At 39.6% G+C, this 24,795-nt stretch overlaps 2 protein-coding genes and 2 long non-coding RNA genes across 6 annotated transcripts; 2 read left to right on the top strand and 2 right to left on the bottom strand.

The window, feature by feature from the left end:
- Window positions 1-687: 687 nt before the first annotated feature.
- Window positions 688-12,950, top strand: nol10 (nucleolar protein 10). Its single transcript, XM_086094273.1, has 21 exons — window positions 688-836; window positions 1,080-1,125; window positions 1,882-1,980; window positions 2,623-2,700; window positions 2,785-2,822; window positions 4,451-4,587; window positions 4,667-4,732; window positions 4,838-4,898; window positions 5,177-5,262; window positions 5,392-5,470; window positions 5,655-5,804; window positions 5,943-6,009; window positions 6,697-6,749; window positions 7,317-7,443; window positions 9,258-9,337; window positions 10,045-10,143; window positions 10,792-10,884; window positions 10,959-11,129; window positions 11,242-11,558; window positions 11,692-11,794; window positions 12,116-12,950. Exons 1-21 carry the CDS (start codon window positions 771-773, stop codon window positions 12,257-12,259), a joined length of 2,160 nt encoding a protein of 719 aa, XP_085950399.1. The 5' UTR covers window positions 688-770; the 3' UTR covers window positions 12,260-12,950.
- Window positions 3,389-12,382, bottom strand: LOC147163163 (uncharacterized). The gene is made up of 7 exons (XR_015097021.1): window positions 11,232-12,382; window positions 10,970-11,145; window positions 10,783-10,857; window positions 5,650-5,772; window positions 5,353-5,519; window positions 5,153-5,274; window positions 3,389-4,583 (listed from the first exon to the last, which is right to left on the bottom strand). It is a non-coding gene; the product is annotated as an uncharacterized LOC147163163 (long non-coding RNA).
- LOC147163161 (uncharacterized) lies at window positions 12,947-21,391 on the bottom strand. 3 transcript variants are annotated; one of them, XR_015097024.1, is made up of 4 exons: window positions 20,677-21,391; window positions 19,066-19,210; window positions 13,594-13,700; window positions 12,947-13,023 (listed from the first exon to the last, which is right to left on the bottom strand). It is a non-coding gene; the product is annotated as an uncharacterized LOC147163161 (long non-coding RNA). The 3 variants fall into 3 exon arrangements; XR_015097023.1 differs by having other exon boundaries at window positions 12,951-13,703; XR_015097022.1 differs by having other exon boundaries at window positions 12,951-13,700.
- odc1 (ornithine decarboxylase 1) lies at window positions 20,855-24,786 on the top strand. Its single transcript, XM_086094275.1, has 11 exons — window positions 20,855-21,020; window positions 21,751-21,897; window positions 21,978-22,110; window positions 22,201-22,374; window positions 22,453-22,625; window positions 22,692-22,908; window positions 23,106-23,189; window positions 23,266-23,428; window positions 23,517-23,632; window positions 23,708-23,922; window positions 24,006-24,786. The coding sequence occupies exons 3-11, from the start codon at window positions 22,015-22,017 to the stop codon at window positions 24,139-24,141; spliced, it is 1,374 nt and encodes a 457-aa protein (XP_085950401.1). The 5' UTR covers window positions 20,855-21,020; window positions 21,751-21,897; window positions 21,978-22,014; the 3' UTR covers window positions 24,142-24,786.
- Window positions 24,787-24,795: the final 9 nt, after the last annotated feature.

Here is a 24,795-nt window from a genome sequence, read left to right as displayed (position 1 = left end):
AACAAATCTTATTTCCCCCCTCCATATCCTACATAATTTTTTGTTTGGAGTGGTTATAGATGAGCAAAAACATAATCACACCAAACCAACAAATCTTTTTCTTTTCTCGCTCTCCATTCCTACATACGATACACTTTGTTGTTGTTTGGAGCGGTTATAGATGAACGAGGAGAGCTTTAGTCTCCCTTCGACCGTGGCTCAGAGATGTCATGGATCACGAGGCCTAAGCCAATATACTGTATTTCAATTATTATTATTATTATTATTATTATTTAAATAACTAGAGGCATGTCCTGGTTACATTTGCATGGCATTAAATAGTTTTCATTCTAAGATTTGTATAATTTCCATCCCAATTCACAATTACAGATAAAAGCCAGTAGCCACAAATGTAAATTCTTCTGATTGTTAGTACAACCGAGAACAAGGCAACAAGTTCCCAAGATGCATTGCCATTTTTAAATGCTACGGCGGCTGATATAAAAAGGCAACAAAAAACATTTAAATATAGCTATCGCTTCGGGAAACGAAAACCGCTAGTAGGAAATAATTCATAAGGTGCCCAAATTGTTTCGACATCGACTGTCTGTGGCGTGCATCGACCCCAAAACTTTGTGGACCAGATGTGGACTGTCCTTGTTTCATGACGGACACATTTGCCAAACGTACGTTTACTTCCTGTTTAAAACCGAGGCAACGTGGGTCGTCCTGCTCACCGGTGTCTTGCGCCTAATGTTTATGTCTATCCGCAGATTTGTTCAAGTTAAAACATGCAGATATCAAGTGTGAATGATGTTAAGATTTACAATTTAAGTCATGGAAAGTCTCTTCCAGAGGTAAGAAGCGCACTTGGAGCTTAGTTTAAATTAAATTTCATCAACTAAGTTATTGACTTTAGCTAGCCAAGCAGCTATCTACCCTTGTAAATGTTTTGAAAATGTGTCAAGAGCTTTATTTTCTTACTTTTTGTATTCATTTTTTTCTTACGTTGCCAACTTATCAGTCAAACCACTTTCATTTAAAGAAATGAAACGAGCACCGCTACTGTGTATTTACCACATTTGTTTTTGAACATCCAGTGGCTGTCAGACCGTAAGAAGAGGCAACTGCAAAAGAAAGATGTTGGTAAGTTGCAATCATGTTTTAAGAAGGTAGGTATGTAGCGAAAAAAATAGTAGGGGGAGGGGAAATATTGTTTTAATTTTGTCAATATGTTAAGGTTTTAGGAAGTTATGGCATTTAAAATATTGCAGAAAGCATGCAAAACGACTACTGTACTCAACACTAAACAGTGACAAGACGACCATAAGTATCAAAGTTGCAGTTTTAGCAGTAAGTGTGTAGTGCAAATAAGGCATAAGTAAGAATTAACATTGCAAGTACAATGTTCATGATTATAAATGAGTTTAAAACGGTCAAAATGTGTTACACCAAGCATTCTTTTCTCATGTACAGTGACTCTTACTCAATAACTAGCTTGAAGCTTACAACAAATGCTGACGACACCCGTGAAGCGGTACGAGGTCTCGAGTCTTAGTATGAAGTAATAATACCTTGAACGAACCAGCGATGTAATCTGCACAATAAAGGTCTCATTGTCATTCGTCGTGTGATTTTCATGGAAATGACACCTGCTCCAAATTGGGGCTTCATTTGGCACGCCCACTCTTGCTAGAGACACGCTCCAAAACCTCAGCACATTGCATATTGCATCACGAGCAAATATGTGATCGCACTAAAATGAAAAAGGGGTCACGACACGATTAATGGTGAAACTGGGTCCATTGTCGAACACCTAATGTACTGTAAGTATATATTTTGCATATCCTAATAAAATGTTGGTATGTAACAATTTGTTTTTCTTTTCTTTTCTTTTTTTAGACCTCCAGCGCAGGATCGAGCTCATCCAGGACTTTGAGATGCCCACAGTGTGCACATCCATAAAGGTATCCAGAGATGGGCAGTTCATCCTGGCAACAGGTAATGGTCAATAGTACGCAGTGTGACGAAAAACATTCTGAATTGGAATATCAGTTTTGATTTAGCCAATCTGAATCAAATCATTACATTTATATTGCACCGCATTGTATCAATATTTGGTTTGATGGTATTGATGTTTCTTTGAATTTAATTAACTTGGAATAATTTGGACTATGGAGAGTTTTAACATGTTACATATTAATAAACATGATGAAAGCTGCAGCTGTACCATATTGAATAAGAATCGTTCCACAAATGTATTGTTCGTAATCGTATTGTACACAATGAACTCAAGATACATATTAAATTGTCTTTTATTAGAGAGATGCACACTCCAAGTCAATAGTAGTTATTTTTGAGTGTATAAAGAAAAAAGCTATTTATAGGTTTTTTATAGTAATGGTAAAATATTATGTGATTGATATTAAAATCATGATTATTGTTTTTATATCAAAATTGAGCTACTTAAAACGACGTCATTCTTGCCGCATTCTTGGTACTTGTCACAACGTAGGAACTCAAGCACACACAACGCTGTTTGGTGCATTCATTGTTTTTCTTTGATTTTGTTTTTATGATCATGTGAATCCAAATAAAAATGACAATTATATTTTCCTTCTCTTATCTACATCATCTTTGTAGGGACGTACAAGCCAAGGATTCGATGTTATGACACCTACCAGCTTTCGTTGAAGTTTGAACGCTGCTTGGATTCTGATGGTAATTACAAACAGATCTTCATCTTGTTAATACCGTATTATTATCAGCCATGTTTTAATTTGTTTTTCTTTCTCTTCCTTAAAGTTGTGGCTTTTGAGATACTGTCTGATGACTACTCAAAGGTAATTTGTAACATTTCATTTGACATTTTTAGTATAATATTCATTTATACATTTACCAAAGAGCGGCACGGTAGTTGACTGGATAGCACGTCCGCCTCTCAGTGCACAGGACATGAGATCGAGTCCGGGCTTCGGCCTTCCTGGTTGGAGTTTGCATGTTCTCTCCGTGCTTGCATGGGTTTTCTCTGGGTACTCCGGTTTCCTCCCACATTCCAAAGACATGCATGGCAGGTTAATTGAACACTCCAAATTGTCCATAGGTGTGATTGTGAGTGTGGATGGTTGTTTGTCTCTGTGTGCCCTGCCCGAAGCCAGCTGGGTCAGGCTCCAGCGCCTCCCGCATGCCCTTGTGAGGACAAGCGGTTAAGAAAATGGATGGACATTTACCAAACAAATTCTGCCATTTTATGTACTAAAATAAATAGTGATGTTTTGATCGATGAGCCACCAAACATTGTTGGCCGATGGAAAAGTACAGGAGCCGCTTATGTCAATCAATGCCTTTTATTGCCAATCACACAAAAAAAGATCGCCTGCAGCTTGTACTTTGCAGCCTGCAGCCACTATTCCAGCCAGTTTTCAGTATAGGAAGATCCTTTGTTGACATTTTTTAACGCATGCGCGGGTGGCTGTGTGGCAGAAAACATGCCGGACTGTATAGAAACACCATGCACAAAAAAGTTAGCAGGCGAAATCGCCTCTAGTTAAGCACTTTAACGGGCGAAGAAGGCTTAAGGAGAAGCTTAAAGTATGAATTGGCGACAAAACTGAAACTATTGAAGGTCAATATGAGACGTGGGACGATGACAAAATTTGGTCTGACTTACCTGTTTCCTGGCCACACATCTGCTTTGGGGACATTTACTCTTATTTAATACAAAGTCCTGTGCAAAGCTGGGTAATTATTCTTCATTGAAGTGTTCTTTGTGATGCCAAAGGGAAGGAGGGTCTATCGCATTACAGTTAAGATTGTGGAAGTACGTCACTCCAAAACCAACACACTCAACAATCATGGGGGAATTATGTCAATAAGCACCACACCTTATTCTTTATTTATTTTTGGAAATGCAGTGATTTTAGTACAGTGACACTTGTCTTGTGATGTGAGGCATCTGGTCTCTAGTCAACATCTAAATACCACAGCTTACACAATTCTTCTTTTCAAATCCAGTCTTGGACAAACATGCAGTCATGTTATACATAGCATTAGCATACTAGCATTGGTAGCACCTTAAATGCAGCTGTCAGGATAGGACTTAACAACTATAGCTACTGCGTACAAAAGTGAGGTCGGCAGGTATCAAAACGCAGATGCTGAATGCAATATTTATTCGGATAAGATAAACAATAAGTGGACACTCAAGTGAAAAACTAGGCCCAAAAATATATTTTGTCTCATTTATAGGAATGCATAACACAATTCTGATACTCGTTGCCTTTTGATCCTCTGTTCGTAACGCTGGATGGCTTTTTCTTTAGCCTTCTCATTTACCGATCCAGGATAGCCCAGGATAGTGGGATTTCAATGCTTAGTGCAGAGAATTAGTTTTTGTCAATTGCTTTCAAACTAGTTTCAGAACCTTGATGGGATTTTTTGGGGGGGACTGATATTCTGCTTTTTTCCTCAGATTGTGTTTCTGCACACTGACCGTTATGTGGAGTTTCATTCCCAGCACGGTCACTACTACAAAACACGAATTCCAAAGTTTGGTCGGGATTTCTCGTACCATTACCCTTCGTGTGACCTTTACTTTGTGGGACCTAGGTGAGAAAATATTTGATATTTGTCAGATTTTGAGACACTAGACAAATTTCAATGCATCTTTTACATTTGTTTTATCTAGTTCCGACATCTATAGACTGAATCTTGAACAAGGCCGCTTCCTCAACTCACTTCAGACAGACGCTGTGTGAGTGTAACTTAAAATTTTCTAGTAAAACTGCTACATTAAATCTTTTCATTAAGGGATGCTAATTTTTCTTTCTGTTTTTGCCTATTTTGCCTCCTCTGCCAGGGAGCACAACGTATGTGACATCAACCCTGTCCATCATTTGTTTGCCAGTGGGACATCTGAGGTATGTGCCATCATCTGCTGCATCTACAAGTGTATCTTAGTAAATTACAATATCATATATAAGTTATTTTTTTCAGTTCAATAAACAAAAAAAAAACAGTTGCAGATTCATTTAAGAAGATGATTTTCAGAAGGCGAATTCCTATCCACTTTGTTTATCAAAAATCATTGTAATTATTTCTTATACCATATTCAAATTTCTTGAACTAGTAAATGTTGGCTTTTCAACCTAACCAACCCCCACATTCCACTGACCTGTATCCCCGGTTTGGTTGCTAGGGAAAGGTGGAGTGCTGGGACCCTCGTGTCCGGAAACGAGTGGGCCTTCTGGACTGCGCGCTGAGCAGCCTCACAGAAGGAATGGAGTACGTAGCCATCTGTTGCTCAGAAATAACAGTTTGTACATTACTCATAGATTACTGTCTTATTTTGTCATTCAACTAATTAGATGTTACCATTCTGCTCCTGTCATATTTCCATTGTGTTGTTTGCAGAGTTAACAGTTTGCCGTCAGTAAGTGCACTGAAGTTTAACGGTTCGCTCGTCATGGCAGTAGGCACCAGCACTGGACAGGTACGTGAGAACATCCCTCAATGGCTGATGTTAAAGGCACAGGAGAGACCTAACAATAAAATACATTGAAAGAAGGATATTGTTTTTTAAACAACTGCATCCCTCTTGCACCCACCACACACACTCTATTAGTGTTTAGATGGAGTTGAAAATTGTATTAATAATTCTGCCCTTCTTACTGAAGGTGCTGCTCTATGACCTGCGCTCCAGCCAGCCCCTGCTGGTGAAAGACCACTTCTACAACCTGCCCATCAAGTCTCTCAATTTTCATGATCACATGGACCTGGTTGTGTCATCTGACCCTAAAATAATAAAAATGTGGAACAAAGACAGTGTAAGACTAACAGACATGAGTAAAATTTACAGTTAATGCTCATATTAGGTCAGTTGGATTGCTACTAGTACTTTAGGAGTGATCCTGCAAGTTTGTATAAATTCATCTCACTCAATGTTTTTCCTCTGCTCATCACAGGGCAAAGTGTTCTCCTCCATCCAAACCGAGAGCAACATTAATGATGTTTGCATGTACCCCCACTCAGGTGAGAGTAGTCCTCTAAAATAATGTATAATTGATGACTGTAGGGAAATGCAATTGTCACAGAACCAAAAACAGGTCCGCTCAGTTAAAAAAATAAAAAAAGATTTGTGTATACAGACACATCACCAAACACAAATACTCCAGGCATCTAACCAGATGCCCTGGACCTGTTTGCGCTGGGTGACTGCCAGTGGTATAAAGCACTTCACAGCTGAGCTCCTAGGGTCATTGGTACATCCTCAAGAAGTAGCAACATTTGTACTAGTAAATTAAAACTAAACAAATTCGTATCAACAACTGAGAAATAAATAATACAAAATAAAACGTATCCCCTCCAATTGCCTTTTCACTTGAATGCAGCCTGTATAGTAGTATAAACTTTGTGAAAACACTAGCATTTTATAATGTCTCTGTTGTGCTCTTCCGCCACTAGATGGTGCCATCTACTTTTCAACTTGCATTCTAATAATTTTAGTCAAACATTTTGTTAGGGGGAAACCACATTCGTTATCATTACACTTTTTAAAAGAGAGTGTCCTCTTTTATGATCATCAAAAACATTCCCCGTTTTCACAGTCCTCTTTCAGAAAATTTGCAGCTTCATACCTTCTGAACATTAACGGCAACTGCATACGCACAAGCTTTGCTGCTTCTGTACTCATGCCGCCTCCATGTGTGTGTTTTATAGGTATGTTGTTTACTGCCAACGAGGATCCGAAGATGAGCACATTCTACATCCCAGTGAGTCATTTCAGGATTTTTTTCCCCCCAACGCCTCACTGGCAGCAATCTTAAACTAACACAATTATTATGACATCACATAACTCATAACTTAACTGAATGAATAAATTCACATGTATTTCCGCAATAAAGGATGTTATCTGACTTGCTTACTGGCGCGCACGAACTTGCTCAAAGACTATGACTCAAGTAACTGTAGCATGAGGCTCACGAGAGAACAAGCTAAAGAATGAGTGGGAGATTGAAAGGGGTGGGTTTTTGTGGACTTCGTGTGATTGAACTTTGTGTCCCAGGATGGTATGACACATCATCCGTTCATCCCAACTCAATGAAATGTCATGATTCGTAACACTTTTTTTTTTGTAGCCAAATATTGAGCTTATTTTTATAATTTTTTTAAGTTGAAGCAATCAAAAAAGTGTTGGGTTACAGAACAAGAACACGATGACTTTGATAACATTTGATCTTGCCAATGCAAATTTTTGATGGAAATGTATTGTATGTCATTATTTATTTAGTGAGATCAGTCACCAATTTGACCTAAAATGAGTGTTTGTATGAGTTCAGGCTCTGGGCCCAGCACCTCGTTGGTGCTCCTTCCTTGACAACCTGACAGAAGAGCTGGAGGAGAGTCCAGAGAGCACAGTGTATGACGACTACAAGTTTGTCACCCGCAAGGACCTGGACAATTTGGGTGAGGGCATTCATTTCTTATCATTGTCCTGGGGGGAAATATGCAATAAAGCTAATGTGTTTATCATTCCTTGAACAGTTCCCAGGTGTCTTAATAAAAGGTCTCTGACATCAAAATAGACAAAGGATAAAGAATTACAGTACAGTAATACACGTAACATGAACTTCTTGCCACATTTTGCCTCAAATCACTCAGTTGTGTGGGGTGATTTTGTTTAATGAGAGGTTACCGGTTTTGGTTATGACAACCTTTGACAGAGGAAGGGCTTGCCACTTTTTTGACCCCTCTGCAACAAATATTTTTTTAAAGCAGCGAGCACTAAATTTAAACATATTTTTGTAGTATTATAGGAGCCTCTTAGACTCCCTCCAGAGCAGGAGATGTTCACACATCTTCCTTCTGAATGCAAATAAATGGCACTTGAGAAAAGCCACAATTGATTAATTTAACTATGTAGATTTCACCCAAATAAAGCAAGCGTCCATAAAGATTCATCAATTTAATTTTTGCCCCCTAAACACAAGTACAGCATTGTACTGTATCAACAACTTAGCTGATCATTTGCAGTGCTGGATATCAGAAGCTAATGCTAGTAACACCAATCAATGCTAACACTTGAAATAATAGTACTTCTGCAAAGTCCAGCAACTGGACTCTAGCCGACAAATATCAATTGGCAAGGCCACTCATTCTCAAAGTTTGGTACAAGTGGTACCGTGGGCATGTGAAAGAATCAATACCCACATACAGTTCAGTTGTACTGTTTTTAACTTTTTAGTACAATACATTTATATTCATTCAGGGTTTTTTTCTCTCATATATTAATACGCCTGCAATTGGCTGGCGACCAGTTCAAGGGTGTACCCCGCCTCCCGCCCATTGACAGCTGGGATAGGCTCCCATCTATTTCTGTTCAAGAATTTAAAAAGTACATTTTCTACAGTTCTATGTCTCCGTTGTAACGTATGGCTGTTTTTGTTAGACTCTTACTGAAAAAGTGTTCATGTTTCTAATGCTTCTGGGACAGGGGAGAACTTCCCTATTTAACTTCAGCCTAACTTAGGATGAATCACAGGTGGCTGAGCAGAGCTTATGAGGCCTTCTGTCCAAGAAGTCCAGTGTGTGGGGGAGGGAGTCCGTAGTTCTGGGGGTTGTACCCCTGTGGAAGGGCTGAATGAACATTGGAATGCAGGCTCAGCAGTAAAGAGATCAAATGACAAGAAGCAAAGAAGTGGTTGGCTGCTGTCGAATAACGGCGGGCAGCAGTGGTGTTGATTTACAGAAGCTGTGAAACGTGGCCTGTTACATAACCTTGAGTAAAGAACGTTTACATACTCTGACGCAACTAATGAATACTTTCTGTAAGATTGAGTGGGATGACTCCTTCACTCAATGGGTTGGAAAGTGCTACAGAACTGCACAATGTGTGTGTAGTTAGCTGCGTGTGAATGGCTGGGAGGGGCTGACTCAGCACAATAACTCACGACAGTATTCATTTCAAAGTGCCTCTAGTAAATTTGAAGATACATGCTTTCGTCACTGCTCAGCCACAATATTAGTGATTAAATTTTGTTATCCATGCAGGATTTTAAAAACATTTATTACAGTGAGGCAAAGGCTATTTGCTCATGGACTAGCATCTTCCCTGTAACTATTTTCCAACACTTCACTTTTGTATTGAAAGAAACATACATTGTAGCTTCATGTGCAGTACTTGATCAAATCCTTGACCCATAATTCCATTTATAATTCTTTCACAAATAGCTTTCAAACTGTATTAAAGCTTGCTTTTGTCTATTTTTCTTGTTGTGTAGGTTTGTCTCATCTGGTGGGGTCTTCCCTTCTGAGGGCGTACATGCATGGCTATTTCATGGATATCAGGCTGTATCATAAGGTATGTTGTTGTACTACGGATTTCATTAAAATGTTTTGCTCATAAATGATTAGGGCTGAATGGTTTTGAAAAATCATCTAGTTGTGAATTTGTGATAACCAAACCCCAAATATTGAAATAACGATTTAATACATTTAATATACAATTAATTAGCATTACAATAAACAATAACAGATTAACTATACATGTATGTTTTGGTTTTATAAATTAGGCTTACTAAAATTGCTAAAATTACGGGAAGTAAATCATGGATTAATACTGTATGAAAGTTTAATCTACTTCAGTTAGAGTTGTTGACTTGCAGTCTATTAAGTGTTCCCTATAACAATTTCTCTAAATTGGTAAACCAGACATCAGATTACAACAATAATGTAAACAAAAATGTGGCTGCACCGCGTCAACTTTTCATGTTTCATGAAACTGTGTGTAATATGTGGACTGCACAGCTAATTTTCAAATGAATAAAATATACATAATACAGTATATATACATAAAAAATAAAGCCTAACGACTTACAAACATTAAGCTGAGGTTTTTCTTTTGCCCAAATTGTAGGCTCTGCGATTTGAAAATTGCATTCTACGACACTGCGATGTTGATTTGAATTTAATTAATTGTTCGACCATGATCATTTTGATGAGCATGATTTCAGTTCAAAATGTGTTGCATACAAATGTGGATGTATTTTTTATTTTTTTGGTTTTCAGGTCAAAAGCATGGCAAATCCTTTTGCTTATGAGGAGTATCGCAAGGATAAGATTCGACAGAAGATTGAGGAGACAAGGACCCAGAGAGTGCAGGTTACGGTGAGAAATTCCGACACCATTACAAGATTCTTCCAGTTGGTGTTTATAGCTGCACCACATTGTTGAGCAGAGGGTGCCAAATTTCTGTCTGAAGAAATAAACTTTCACATCTTAAAAAATTATGAAACAGAAATACTTCTTTACATCTCACAGTTCACATGGGATGGAAAGAAGCACCTCTGTTGTTTCATTGCCAAACTTTAAAACTGTGATTAAGAAATTGAGTCTTAACTTGATTGGTTTAGGAAGTTGATATTTACCTGTAATCAAATTTATTGTGGGGGGGGGGGGGGGCTTTCATAAAAGAGTGTGCAATAATAACTGAAGAAAAAACTTGTACTGTAGATTGTTGTTAAAAAAAATGTTTTGTATTGACCCGGACTGATTAAACTTCAATGAAACTGCATTAAAAGAGTACCTCTAACCAACACTACAATTTCTTCCAGAATGGAACAGGAGTATATCTCTTATTTTAATGTTCAACAAAACACTAAAACAACTGTATGCCCTCAAGCACCAATAACTGTGTAGTTAGCGCAAACTGTCAGTACCCGCATGACTCGCCATAGCAAACAATGTTCTGTCAAAGTAATTGGCTGATTTTGTGGTGTTGCTCTTTGTCTATGTCAAATGTTGTACCTGAGTCAGACATTGCCCAAAGTCAACAAGGAGCTGGCTCTCAAGCTGATTGAGGAGGGTGACGATGAAGTGGAGCTAACATCCAGGAAAAAGAAGGGCAAGGTAGGTAGAATTTGATCACAGCATTTGTCAGTGTCAATGAATTTGTCATTCTTATTTTGCTGTTGAAATTGCAGGCCCTACCCACCATATTAGGCGATGACCGTTTCAAGGTGATGTTTGAAAACCCAGAGTATCAAGTGGACGAGCAGAGCGAGGAGTTCCGCCTGCTCAACCCAATTGTCTCCAAAGTCAGCCAGAAGAGGAAGAAGAAGCTGCGGCTACTCACTCAAAATGCAGCTTCTCAGGTAATGCTGCAGTGTGCTAAAATTTTCAGAAAGCATGAGTACCACAGTTTGAAATGCAATAAACATTTTTGTTCAAGAATATTGCATCAGTGATTCTGCCACCTTTTCACAGGAGGCCCAGGAAGAGGAGGATGAGGAGGAGGGTCAAGTCAGCTCCGAGGAGGAAAGCTCAGATGATGACAAAAGTTGGGTGGAAGAGGTGAGGGAGCAGCGGAGATTGCTTAAGGAGGAGGGACGAGACCGCAGACGTCAGCAGAGGAAAGACGCCGACCGCAACACGGTCCTGCTGGAGAGAAAAAGCGGCGAAGGGCAGAAAAACTCCATCACGGCTGAGACCAAGAAGACGAGCCAGCCTCAGTTCTACCAGCTTAAAAGCGGGGAGGAGTTCCGTGGTTTTAATGACGTCTCCCGCAAGCAGAAACTTCAGAAGTATGTTCTATCCTCAAAAGAATTACCTACTTTCTCAGTCATACAGCTTCTCAACACAAAATACTTTCAGACGAGCATTTACTTTTTTAGCACTGTGCTCAATCAACATGTTGTTTGCTCATGTGTGCTTCAGGGCATCCCTGGAGGAACGACTGAAGTTAGAGGAGCACTCTGGAACCAGCAACGTGGCTGACAACACAGTGGGCAGCAAGCAGCTTACTTTCACACTCAGAAAGGTAGAGCGTTCATGTTCTTTGACTCAAAATATAGTATATGTGGTCATGCATTAAAAGAGACCCCACACAATTCTATAAATCACTTTGCAATGACATGCCATAACGGTGTTAAATGAATTCAAATCTTTTCAAGGAGTGATATTATTAGACTGGTAACATGTAGCTAAGAAAAGGTCAAACAGCCAGACCCAGAAGACTATCTGGCTCAAACGCTAAACCAGTCATTGCCTACCTCTGCCAAGTACTTAGATTTCAAAAACAAACAAATAAATAAGCATGCAACAGAGAGAGAATAACAACTTCCTCTTGTGCATGTTGCAGTCTGAGCAGCAACGGAAGCAGCAGCAGGCGGAACGGGACCACCACGAGGAGAGGAAGAAGCTGAGGCGCTCGGCCGGACACCTGAGCAGCGCCCGTGGGAGAGGCTGGGCTGGAGGCAGAGGAAGAGGAAGAGGACGGCACTGAGGAGGGAAGGCCCATCTGCAGCTGCCTCAAGTCAAAGTTACACCAATTAGGCAGATGTCCTAAATAGATAAAAGATTGTTGTTTTTAAAAGCCGTGGCCAAGGCCAAAACTGCGAACAGATGGGTAACCTAACACCACCCTCACCATTGTAATTATTATTTTGTATTTATTTATATTTCTTGGGTAACACTTTATGGCGGTCTATCCACATTTGCTCAAGATTTTTTCCCAATACAATTATAATTGGCATAAATTATACATCAATAATTTTACAGTATAAACTAACCTGTTACTCATGTAAATGGTGTAGTTCCTTTAGAGATTTTTAAAGACGAGAGAAGTGTATTTTTAGCTATTATGTTTAACTTGTAAAAGCTCTCCAAACACCAAACTATTCAAGTTAATTAAAATTAAAGACACAAATAATCAGAAACATAAAACAGATTAATATCAATTTATAAGTTTTTGATTGTTTTTTTTTTGTTTTTGTTTTTTTTACCGGATCAAGCTATATTTTAGTTTGTGTATGATGCACATCTAACATTTTACATTGTCCCACCCAAAGAAATGAGAGATGTCTGCAATTTACATTACAAGTACACTTAAACTGTGAGAGACAGAATGTCAAAAGAAAATCCAGGAACTCTGTATGAAAATATTTGAAAATAAATATTTTGACACCTACCAGAAATATTTGCATCTTCTTTAATAAGGTCTTCTATCCTCCACTCATTACTTGCATTAATGGCACCCGTTTGAGTTATCTGTAAAAGACACTGTTCACATATACAACCCACCAGAATCAATTTCTTCATCATTGGCAAACCAAAGAGCTGTCTAAAGTCACCAGGGACAAAATTGTACACTTGGACAAGGCTGGGATGAGCTACTCTACAATAGACAAGTAGTTTGGTGAGATCAGCTGATGGCACAATTATTATTACATGGCAGAAATACAAGCTTACTGACAATCTCCTGTGACGTGAGGTTTTACTGCTCTTGAGAATAGTGCGGGATCGGTGATCTGGATGATCCACAGGAGGAATGAGAAAATACCATGTGGTCAGATAAGACCAATGAAGAACTTTTTAGTGTAAACTACACTCGCCGGCCATGTTTGCAGGGAGAGGACTGATGAATGGCTTTCCAAGAACATCATATCCACTGTGATGCATGGTGGTGGAAACATGCTTTGGGCAGCTTTTCTGCTAAGGGGACAGGTCGACTGATGAAGTCTGAGTATGACAATGAACCCAAATACACAGCCAGGCAACCAACAAGTAACTCTTAAGAAGCATTCTAAGGTCCTGGAGTGGCCGATCAAGTCTCCATACCTCAACCCAATAGCTGTAGAGGGAGTTGCAAGTCCATGTTGCCCAGCGCCAGCCGCGAAACATGATACATCTCATGAAGATCTGCATGGAAGAGTGGGCTAAAATACCTGCTAGAGCATATAGAAAGAATATACAAATAAATAGTTAAAAAATAATATAATGTGATTTCCTGGATTTGTTCAACTGTCTCACACAGTGAAAGTGTACTAATGATGAAAATGGCATGGCTTTAAGTATAACAACTTGGATAATCAGTGGCTGTCAAAATACTTTTTTGCCCCCCATGGATGGATGGATAGATAGATAGATAGATAGTGTTGAGGGTCTTCTGCCCAGATTTTGTTATAACTGTTTAGATTTAGTCATAACTGCTTTAATTTCCTCAGTAGAGCTGGGTGAATGTTTAAATGATGTTTGGGGGAGCCTCCTCTATTTTCCCAACAATGGGCCATTTGTCTGTGGTTGAAGTCTTATCTTATGCTAGGTGACGTCAGGTCTGAGACCTACTATATTTCCACATCAAAGGGCCATTTGTCAATGTGTATTGAATGATGTCTGTCTTAGCTCAGGGCTGGGGGCTGTTTCCTGAAGATTTGGGGTTTTTATGATACTGCTTTTTCAGATAGTATAAGAATGCTGGGAGTTTGCTGTAACGACACACTTGCGAGAGGACTGCAGCCATTTGTCTGTAAACTTGCTTGTGTCCGGAATATTCTGTAAAATAAAGCTTTGAAGTGACTGTTCACCGATCTCCAGCCTGCATTCGGATAACCAACATTCTCACTACCCGAAAGAAAACGAACACGCGGAAGTCCAGAACCAGTGTCTTCTCCGTGATCAGACTGTACCCACTCCTCCGATGAATATGAATTGGACTCGGGGTACTCTTCATCGTCCGATTGAATGTCTGCCTATACCATCACAGATGCAGACAAACTGAGTGCTGATAACAACTTGGGTTGTCCTTGTCCTTTTTAGTCAGTATTATATAGCCCCCCAGTTTTCCACAAAGAACTTCGAATCGTGAGGTTTCCACTTTGCTACACTCCATTTTAAATAACCCCTGGCCCAGAGAAACGCCTGCACTTCTTGGTCTGCTTTAGAAATGGCTTCTTCTTTGTACTGTAGAGTTTCATCTGGCAATAGCGGCTGGCACGGTGGATTGTGTTCACCCACAATGTTTTCTGGAAGTATTGCTGAGCCCTTTCTGTGATTTCCCTTACAGTAAGTAAGCATTCCTGTTTGCGGTGCAGTGCCGTTTAAGGGCCCGAAGATCACGGGCATCCAGTATGATTTTTCGGACTTGACCCTTACACACAGAGATTGTTCCAGATTCTCTGAATCTTTGGATGATGTTATGCACTGTAGATGATGATTACTTCAACCTTTTTGCAATTTTTCGCTGGTAAACACCTTTCTGATATTTCTCCACTATCTTTCTGCGCAACGTTGGAGGAATTGGTGATTCTCTCCCCATCTTCACTTCTGAGAGTCACTGCCAATCCGAGAAACTCTTTTTATACTCCAATCAAGTTGCCAATGGACTTCATTAGTGGAAACTGGTCTTCCAGCAGTTTTTTTGTGTAATTGTGTAAGTGCAATTGACTTTTCCAGCCTCTTATTGCTAGCTGTCCCAACTTTTTTTTAGATTTGTTGGCACCGTGAAATTTCAATAGCAACATATTTTTTCTCTCAAAATGATACATTTTCTCAGTTTAAACTTTTGACCTGTCATCTATGTTCTATTCTGAACAAAATATTGAAATTTGGCACTTCCACATAATTGCATTCAGTTTTTATTCACAATTTGTATAGTGTCCCAACTTTTTGGGAATTGGATTTATATATCTATATATATATATATATAGCTAGATAGATAGATAGTTGATAGAGATCCACTCACACATACTGTATACAGTATAGATACACTAAATAGATACATACATACAAAAAAATAGACATTTGCCTGTTTGAAAACACACATGTACTGTAACCATTGTTCTTTGCTGGATTATACATTCCAACAATTCCTACTGAATGTTTGATAAAACCTTCTGTATTGTTTTTGCTGCCAAAACTAATTCCAGGCTACTAAAACAACTAAAACGGTGAAAATATTCTTGCCTATTCTCTTTGCCAACTAGAGCAGGTATTCTTTGAAGCAGTTAAGTACCTACTTGCGTCAGCAGTGAAAGAATGGCAGGAGAGAAATGTGACTGACCCCCCCCAACCACGCCACCCCGCTTTTCCCCGCCAACAACTGCAGTTCTTAGAAATGGGACTGCATGTTTCCTCCCTCCTTCCTGTCTCCAATGGGATGGATGGCGTGAACCCCCTTCTTGACCACCATTGATCTATTTCAAATGTGGGAAGGGTTTTTTTTGGCTTTAGAGCCACCGTGAAGCTCTGCCATAGTCATGCCATCTTACCATCATGCTTTAAGCACTATGACTAACATATTAATGATGAATTCACTAGAGCACCATGTTATGTATTAATACAATATTATGTACATTTGTTGGAAAAGCCCCAACTTATATTTCATTGAAGGGATGCAATGTTTAACTTACAAGAAGTGAAAGTCACCATTTGTCTTACTTAAGAATGAATCAACATAAAGAAAAATATTGGGAAATGTGGCTCGCTTTCCGTACACAATGCTTTGCCATGACAACAGACTGTCCGCAAGAAGTGGGTCAAGCAACACTGACACAAAGCATATGGGAATAGACGAGGTTTCCACCAGAATTTGGAAGTGCAGTGTGATACATTTAACCACATGACCTAATCAGCTATGTGGAAACAATAACAACAATGGTTTGTGACCTGACACTGTTGTCTAATTTAGTGTTGCCCTAACTAAACTGAGCTGAGGCACCCATTTTACATAAGAAAAATCTCAAGGTACATATATATATATATATAAATATGACGTAATGATGATCTCGTCTAAATTTACTGAAATGTTCTTAGTGTGAACTTTTGGCCTGGAAGTCAAGTGTGTTATATAAATGGGTGGCATAGATAACTGAACCAGTATATTTGTTGTTAATAAATAATTTTAGGACATATTCGTGGAATTGGATAATTTCACGGCACCCCTGATGATCACTCAAGATACACTAGGGTGTCATGACACACTAATTGGGAATCACTGATCAAGCTGAATGTGTCATGTGACACTGCCAAACTAACTCATCATCTATCTAATGATCTATAGGTCACTTAAACCGCCATTAGGGTAACTGAGGACAACGAGCCAGTCAAATTCTTGTGCAGGTTATCTTCGTAATCATCTGTGGGTGCAATTTTTTTTGTCTACTATTTTTTCAGCCCCTACAGTTCAGAGGGAAGCAGCAAGTCTGTGCGTCAATCTGTGTGTTCTTTCTCCAAAAGGATTAAAGGAGTAAAATGTGCTGATGTCGACAGTTCACTGATCTTTCAGACCATGACCCAGAAAGGCGCAAAAATGTCTCTGTGAAAAAGTGATCACCTTTTTCTTTGTCATTTTTTACAATGCATTACCAAGCAAAATTAAAGGAAAGTCAACCCTGAAATTTACTTTACAGTAATATGCTCTATGCAAGTTTACACATATTGTGTTTGTGGAATATTAAGTGGCAAGACGCACCCGTTTTTAATCCATCTCAGGGGCGGCCATTTTGTCTCGAGTTGATGATTGAAAAATAACATCACAGCTGCTCAGGGCTCAGGTAATGACCAATCACGGCTTAGCTTCAGAAAACAGGCGGGCCGTGATTGGTCATTATCAAATTCATCAGTAAAAAAACAAATACAGCTTTAGCATTGTTTTTTTAATTTTTATTTTTTATGTTGAGTGTTAGGGAAATTGTTGATTTAAAAATACAATTTTTTTAAATTTATTTATGTACTGCATAAGTCTGAATGTTACTTGTCACATCACAATAACAACTGCTATCATTTACAGCAGTGTTACTATGAGCCAGGCCACCAATTATTAGTGGAAATAAGTGGCCCTGTTCTCACATTTTTTTATTATGATGGGTTTTTTTTATGTGCAAAACAGACTACTGAACAATAGTTGACAGACTCACTTTGTTTTTTGTTTTTTAATGTGGCTATCTGGGGGAAGTCTGCTGTATCCAGATAATTTTAATTTGATTAAGTTATTAGTGTGTCAAGTTTTTGCTTAAGGCTATGCATGCATGTTAACCATTTAATTCAACATGATAAATGGATCACGGTCAAAGCAGTGAATAAATAACACGAATGGAATCTGCTAATTTGTTTCCAACACCAGACAGACAAGCGCTCAGTAGTGGAGTCTTTGTAAGTCAGAGTCTGGGCCAATCAAATGCTTAAGTACTTCGAGGTCAAGACTTCCCAGGTTTTACCTGCAAAACACCTGAGACTTTTAACCTCTGACCGATTTAACAGGCTAAATGAACAACTAACTACTGGCAGCAGCTCTATAGAATGTAACACAGAGACAAAAAAAAAGCCCCATTCTACAAGATTGTACGCCACATAGAAAGCAAGTGCCTCAGTGTTTATTATTTATGGTGATGCTTTTTTAAATTATCTTTTGAGTCAAAGAATTGATATGTCAAACATATGTAAATCTGTTGGCCAATAGCTTTAAAATCGTGTCTCAATTCACTTGTGCTTGTCTTTGTGTGTAGTGTGTACTTTATCCAGTCGGTGCGCACATTTCAAGCATCTATTGGAGAATCAGTCATTATTTCTCAAGAAGCACACGTAAGAATATAGAACATTTTAAAAAGGATTGTTGGTTCTGAGTGCGAATAAATTGGCAAACACAAATGCACTGACTCAGCAATATTCCTGGCATTCACAGCAATACACACTGATCTGTTTCTTGTGGGTGTCTCATAACAATTGTTGCACTTGTCTTTTGTGAGGCCTTGCCAAAGCGAGGTCAAGTCACAGCGTTCTTTAGTAGCAAATTAACAAAATAAAGTCCACACGGCACAAGATACAGAAATTAGAAGAGCTCATGGATAGAGGGGCGAGAGGAAATACTTCATCCTGGCCTTACTAATTTATATTAGTAAGTAATTTTATTACTGCGGTCTTGTGATTTGGACCAAAACATACCAACAATGCGCTTGCAAATTAATTAGTGCTCTATTGTGGGCCCCACTTCCTGCCTGGCAGGCTTGGAGCAGCGTAGTTCACACTGAGCAGCAGCGAACAAAGACAAAATAAATCAACAATGTACGGTATAAATAAAAACTGACTATGTCAATTTGTTTTTTTGATCTGGTTAGACAATGTGACTTCAATGGAAATGGTAAATTGCTGTTCATCTTGATTGTGGTTGCTGCTAGAAAGCAGTAGAAAATCTGTTCTTTACATCAGTGTCCTTGAAATCAAGCCTGTGCTTTTTGTGTGTGTTCATCTTTACTTCCGCTGTCCAGAATTCAAAATAACAAGCTTTGCAAATATTACCATGATATAATGACTTACTGTAGCGGCATGGTGGGCAACTGGTTTGTACATCCTCTTTGCAGGTCAGAGGTCGTGGGTTCGTTATCTAGATTCTGGCCATCCTGAGTGGAGTTGCATGTTCTCCCCATACTTGTGTGGGTTTTCCTCACTTCAGTTCCTCCCACTAAAAAAAACACGCACACGTTAGCTTGATTGAAGACTAAACTGTCCATAAATGTGAATGTTTGTGTACTTGTGCTCTACTTGGACTCCAGCTGCCTGTGACCCAAATGAAGATAAGCGGTATAGAAAATGGATGGATGGATGGATGGATGGATGGATGGATGGAAGGACTGCCTGAAGTGTGAAGCCCAAGGACATCAGTGTCTGCTTGTTTATGGTTGTAGCCGCCTTCGTGTTTGTCTTTAATAAGTGACGAGCATCAACATGCAAGCACCACATGGTGCCTTGGATCATGAATTGTTCTTTTCCTTATCAATATTTTTATGCTCCCATCATTCTGACACAAGTTGGCCTTGGATTCATCTGTCTACAGGAAGTCTGATCTGGAGATCGCCACTGTGTTTTTCTTTAACACCTTCCCAAACATTTTCTTATCTCGCTTATAGACGTAGAGCTGTCCTTCAACTTGGGTAGCTTTAATCAGACTACTCCCAAATGCTCAATATCTGACCTTTATCCTAATTTTATATGTTTAAAAAAAAGGCTGTGTAAAAAAGGCACTTTGACATAAAATACTACAAATTGAAAATACTATTTCCTACAACCCATGTTGGTCATGGCCCCTATTAATATTGCCTGGTGCAATAATGCAGATACTGTTCAATGGAGCTGTGGTTGTCATGTGCCAGGTGCACACTCTTGACAGCTTGCTATGTGAGTCATTGTGTGACTGACCTCCCTTAATCTCATTAGGCTGGTCAAGAACCGTTAGTGTTTGACACACTGCTGTCACTGCTGAGAAAAGATCAAACATTTGCATTTAACTATGATATCAGGATGCTAGATCATCAATTATTATATATGATTAGTGGGATTGAGTGCAATATTCATCTGCAAACTAATTTCATTTCATTTCATTTCATTATGTTCTAGAGGAACTGCACTAAATAAGGTAAGGTCATACATGTGTATGTCATCACTACTGCAAATTACAACCGCAACAATATACGGTTGTGTTTGAATGCACAACTGTAAATGAAAGCAAACTGTAAATGTGCACAACTGTCAATGTAAACGTGAAACATCGCCTAATGCCACAAAAATGGTATGAACCTTCACCAAAATTCACATGCACATAATGTCAACTTCAACTTCTGAAAATACCAAAACAATTGCCTCAGTATTTGTGATTTTATGGGTATTATTTAGCCTTTTCCTCACCATACAGTGCACTCAGTCATAAGTTTAAACTTAAGCACAACTGTACATATTAAATTACTATATCCAGAGTTACTCTACAAGTATAGGTGACCTGACACTACAGGTTAGGGGAAAACACATACTATATGCTTGATACAGGTCTTGTATTGGATTATTGTGATGTGTGCGTGCCTAATGTTAAAATCGCTGTTTGTTTGTTTTTTTGTACAGGCAAGAACCCGCAAACTTTAGAAAATTAGTACAAACCACTACGAAGTCAGAAGCACCGTCCACTACAATGCAGCATAGTTTCACATAAAATGAGTTAAGATGACTTCTAACTGTGTTTCTCTTGTCTTCTTCCACCACGTTGATGGGGGGACAAGTCCAAACCGGTTCTTACGTGGATGGGAGGCCGGTTTCAGCTGGCTACGTTGCCGTAGCAACGAGCTCCCTATAAATGCAAGACGGGACGTCCGCTGCTTTCACTTCAGTCTCAGCCAAGTGGAGGAGGAGTAACGCTAGCTGCGGCTCCATTGTCTAAAGAAACCCGTTTTTTACACCCCAGCGCCCGAGTCTAATGGACAAACTCTTTGTAAATGCTTTTTAAGGTAAGACGTCCATTTTTGTTTTTTCGGGCCTTGTGTTGTACATAAATTTTAGCTAACGGTTTGTTAGAATGAATGGCTTTAACACCCCCCGTGGTGAAATTTTTGTTGTGGTTTGTTTTTGACTGCTAATTAAAATATTAAACAACATGGAACGTGAGTTTTACTACGCAATATACGCTTTAAATAACTGTTACTGATTGCAGGCAGTAAGTTGCTAGCTACTTAGTCATCTTGTTTATGCACATTGCGAATTAACCGCCTGGCATTAAAATGAGATATATTATATACATTTACAGATCGTGCTATCTAAATGAATGCGTCACGCCTAAGCTCGCCTCTAAGATCGTTGAGTCGAGAAGTAGCCTCATGGTGTGGAAAACGGAACCGGCAAACTGACGTTGACGTAATTCGTCCACCTCCATTTGTTGGTTTTGATGTCGTTCGTATAAAATGAAGGCGTATCTTGTAGGCGATTGGAGGGAATCTGTCCTGGGCGGGATCTCTTCTCCACTTTTTTTTTTTTTTGTCTGTGCCCATGTGGTGTCAAGTTTTCCTGAATCAGTAGTTTGTTGCACAACTGAAATGATTATATTTTTGTTAGTCTGATTGGAATAATGTATAACATTCAGTGATTTGATTAGAAACTGCATGTTTACTGAAGACACACTATTTGTTTATTCCCTTGAAGAAAGTGCTTCTATAATTTTAATTCTGTCACTTTTCTTATCAGAATCATCACTCCAGGCGAACACACACTGTCTGCTCAACAGGCCCTGGCCTTGAGGCTTATTTAAAGGGATTCAACTTCACTGGTGAGCCACCTTGGATCTCCTGCACCTGAGGAACGGACTTAAAAATTCCATCTTTTATCTATCCAGTAAGTGCCGTCACACTATTTACTTTTTGTCATGAGCTCAGTACTCACCGTTGGCTATGTATGTTGCAACGCTCTTCCAGGTTCTGGGTGACCATTTTTAAAGGGCGTCGTGCAACCATGAATACCACTGCCGAGTTTGATTTCTCTTTCCTTGAGGAGGGCTTTTCTGCCAAGGATATTGTAGAGCAGAAGATCAATGAATCATCCATGACGGTAAGATCTTCTGCTAGCTTGTCTCTAATTTTGCTGTGCTTTTCTCTTTTATGATGGATGTGAGTCAAACCTTTGTACGCCATCTTTCAGGATGACAGGGATGCCTTCTATGTGTGTGACCTGGGGGACGTTCTGAAGAAGCACTTGCGCTGGGCAAGGGCACTTCCTCGCGTCTCTCCTTTCTATGCCGTCAAGTGCAATGACAGCCGGGTTGTTGTGATGACACTGGCCTCACTGGGAACTGGTTTTGACTGTGCAAGCAAGGTGATTATTGGAAGAAATTTGTCCTGCTCTTAATAGCGCGATTGAAATCTAATGGCTGCATTCGTTTCTTACCCCCAGACTGAGATCCAACTTGTTCAGTCTCTGGGAGTGGATCCGAGCAGAATCATCTACGCAAACCCTTGCAAGCAGGTCTCTCAGATCAAGTATGCTTCTGCCCACGGGGTCCAGATGATGACCTTTGACAGCGAAATAGAGTTGACGAAAGTGGCTCGCTATCATAACAATGCCAAGTAAGGTTATATATAAAAGCCCTGTGCTGTATCTCTTCTGTCTGAACTCCTTTTACTGTTTCCCAGGCTGGTGCTGCGCATTGCCACCGATGACTCCAAGGCAGTTTGCCGCCTGAGCATCAAGTTTGGGGCCCAACTTAAAGCTTGTCGGGGGCTTCTGGAGAAGGCCAAGGAATTGGGGCTGGATGTGATCGGCGTCAGCTTCCATGTTGGAAGTGGTTGCACTGACGCGGAGGCCTACAAGCAGGCTATTACGGATGCTCGCTGTGTCTTTGATATAGGGGTGAGTGAAGACTACTATACATTGACTCACTAGCTGCAAGGATGTCAAATGCGGCTTTTATTTATTTATTTTTATTATTTAAGATGGGCAGGTCTATGCTGCTACAAATACTTAAATTAATACTTCTCCAATGTTGTTAAGAAAAGTCACATATGTTCAGTCTTAATTGTTTATTAAAATCGGCTACCTCTTATCAGCACGATCTGGGATTCTGCATGAAACTTTTGGACATCGGAGGGGGTTTCCCTGGTTCAGAAGATACAGAGCTCAAATTTGAAGAGGTATAAGTTCTTCTTCAATGCCTTGTTTGATTTGGTTGCATCTTGACTTGCCTAGCAACAATTTTCCTCTGTATAGATCACTGCAGTAATCAACCCAGCCCTGGATAAATATTTCCCTGCTGACAGCGGTGTGAGGGTTATTGCTGAACCCGGTCGCTTTTATGTGGCCTCTGCTTATACCCTAGTTGTTAACATTATCGCTAAAAAGGTCCTCATGGATGATGAGTCGGCCTCTGATGGTAAGGGCAGTTTGCTTTTAGAAACGCAACTCTTTTAGTTTTTTTGACTTCTCAGTGACCAAATTGATGATTTATGCCTGCATGACAGACGAAGATGAAGGGATCAGTGACAGGAGCCTCATGTACTATGTCAATGATGGAGTGTATGGGTCCTTCAACTGTATTCTGTATGACCATGCTCACTGTCTGCCAACCTTGCACAAGGTAAGCTGAAAATGAACTTGACTTCTTGCAAGATGAGACAATAGCGTTAACAGCTCGTCTGCTATTCTTCCATAGAAGCCCAAGCCAGATGAGGCCATGTATCCCTGCAGCATCTGGGGCCCAACATGCGATGGCCTCGATCGTATAGTGGAGCAGTGTAACCTGCCCGACATGCATGTGGGCGACTGGTTGCTCTTTGAGAACATGGGTGCATACACTGTGGCTGCCTCTTCCACGTTCAATGGCTTCCAGAAGCCTGACATTCACTACGTCATTTCGCGGCCAGCCTGGTTCGTACATGTCATACAAGAATTTGTTCAAAAGTACATTAGGGTTGTGCAGATGCTTATTTGATCTGTGGTTTGGGTTGTAGGCAACATGTGCAGCAGATCTGCTCCCAGGGTCTGCCGGTTGCTGCGGAGCCCTCCGTGCTTGAAGTTCCAGCCTGCTGCGGAAGAGAGAGCAACTTGGAGATTCCTGCTAAACCCACTCAGGCCCGTGTGGTTTAAAGGCAACTTGATTCACAATAGATCTCGCATTATATGCCTTTCATTACAGGAGCAGCTTTTTTCTTTCTTTTTTTTTTTTTTTGTCTGACAAATCCCGGCCAGTTATTTCGAGAAGAAGAGTAATATCGTCGCACACATTTTCTATATTCTGTGTGGAAGCTAATAATTTTCAATTAGCTGGTTGGCTGGATGCTTTCATTCAAGAATGGCTGCTAAAATGTATTTTGAATGTGTCCATTGTCTCCATTTCACAGAACCCTGTATTAATATTTTCACATGTGTAAAATGTACATCAAATTGTCTGATGCTTCATGAAGTGATATTCATCAGTTACTAGGAAGTGACATGTTTCTATCAAACACCTTGCTGAAACTTCTCATTTTCATTCCGATGTAGAATGGGTCATGTTATGCTTTCGGTAGCACCTTATCAAAAAAACAAATCTTAACTATTACATATATCCACAGGGACTCAAAATACAATACTGCCGCTCTTCTCAATTAATTTAATTTTGTAGTTGTATCCTGGAGAAAGCAGAACATGTGGGTTGTAAAACGGATGGGATTGCAATTTCATGATGCTTTCCTGTGGAAACGTTTACAAATTTTGTAATTTTTTTTTTTTAATAAAGTGGTGCAGAACTGATTGATTTAT

Source organism: Leptonotus elevatus, chromosome 14 (assembly GCF_054856555.1).
Source record: "Leptonotus elevatus isolate MCC_2025b chromosome 14, RoL_Lele_1.0, whole genome shotgun sequence".
Taxonomy (NCBI): domain Eukaryota; kingdom Metazoa; phylum Chordata; class Actinopteri; order Syngnathiformes; family Syngnathidae; genus Leptonotus; species Leptonotus elevatus.
Note: the sequence above shows the minus strand (reverse complement) of the source record. Positions and strands in the feature narration are given on the sequence as shown.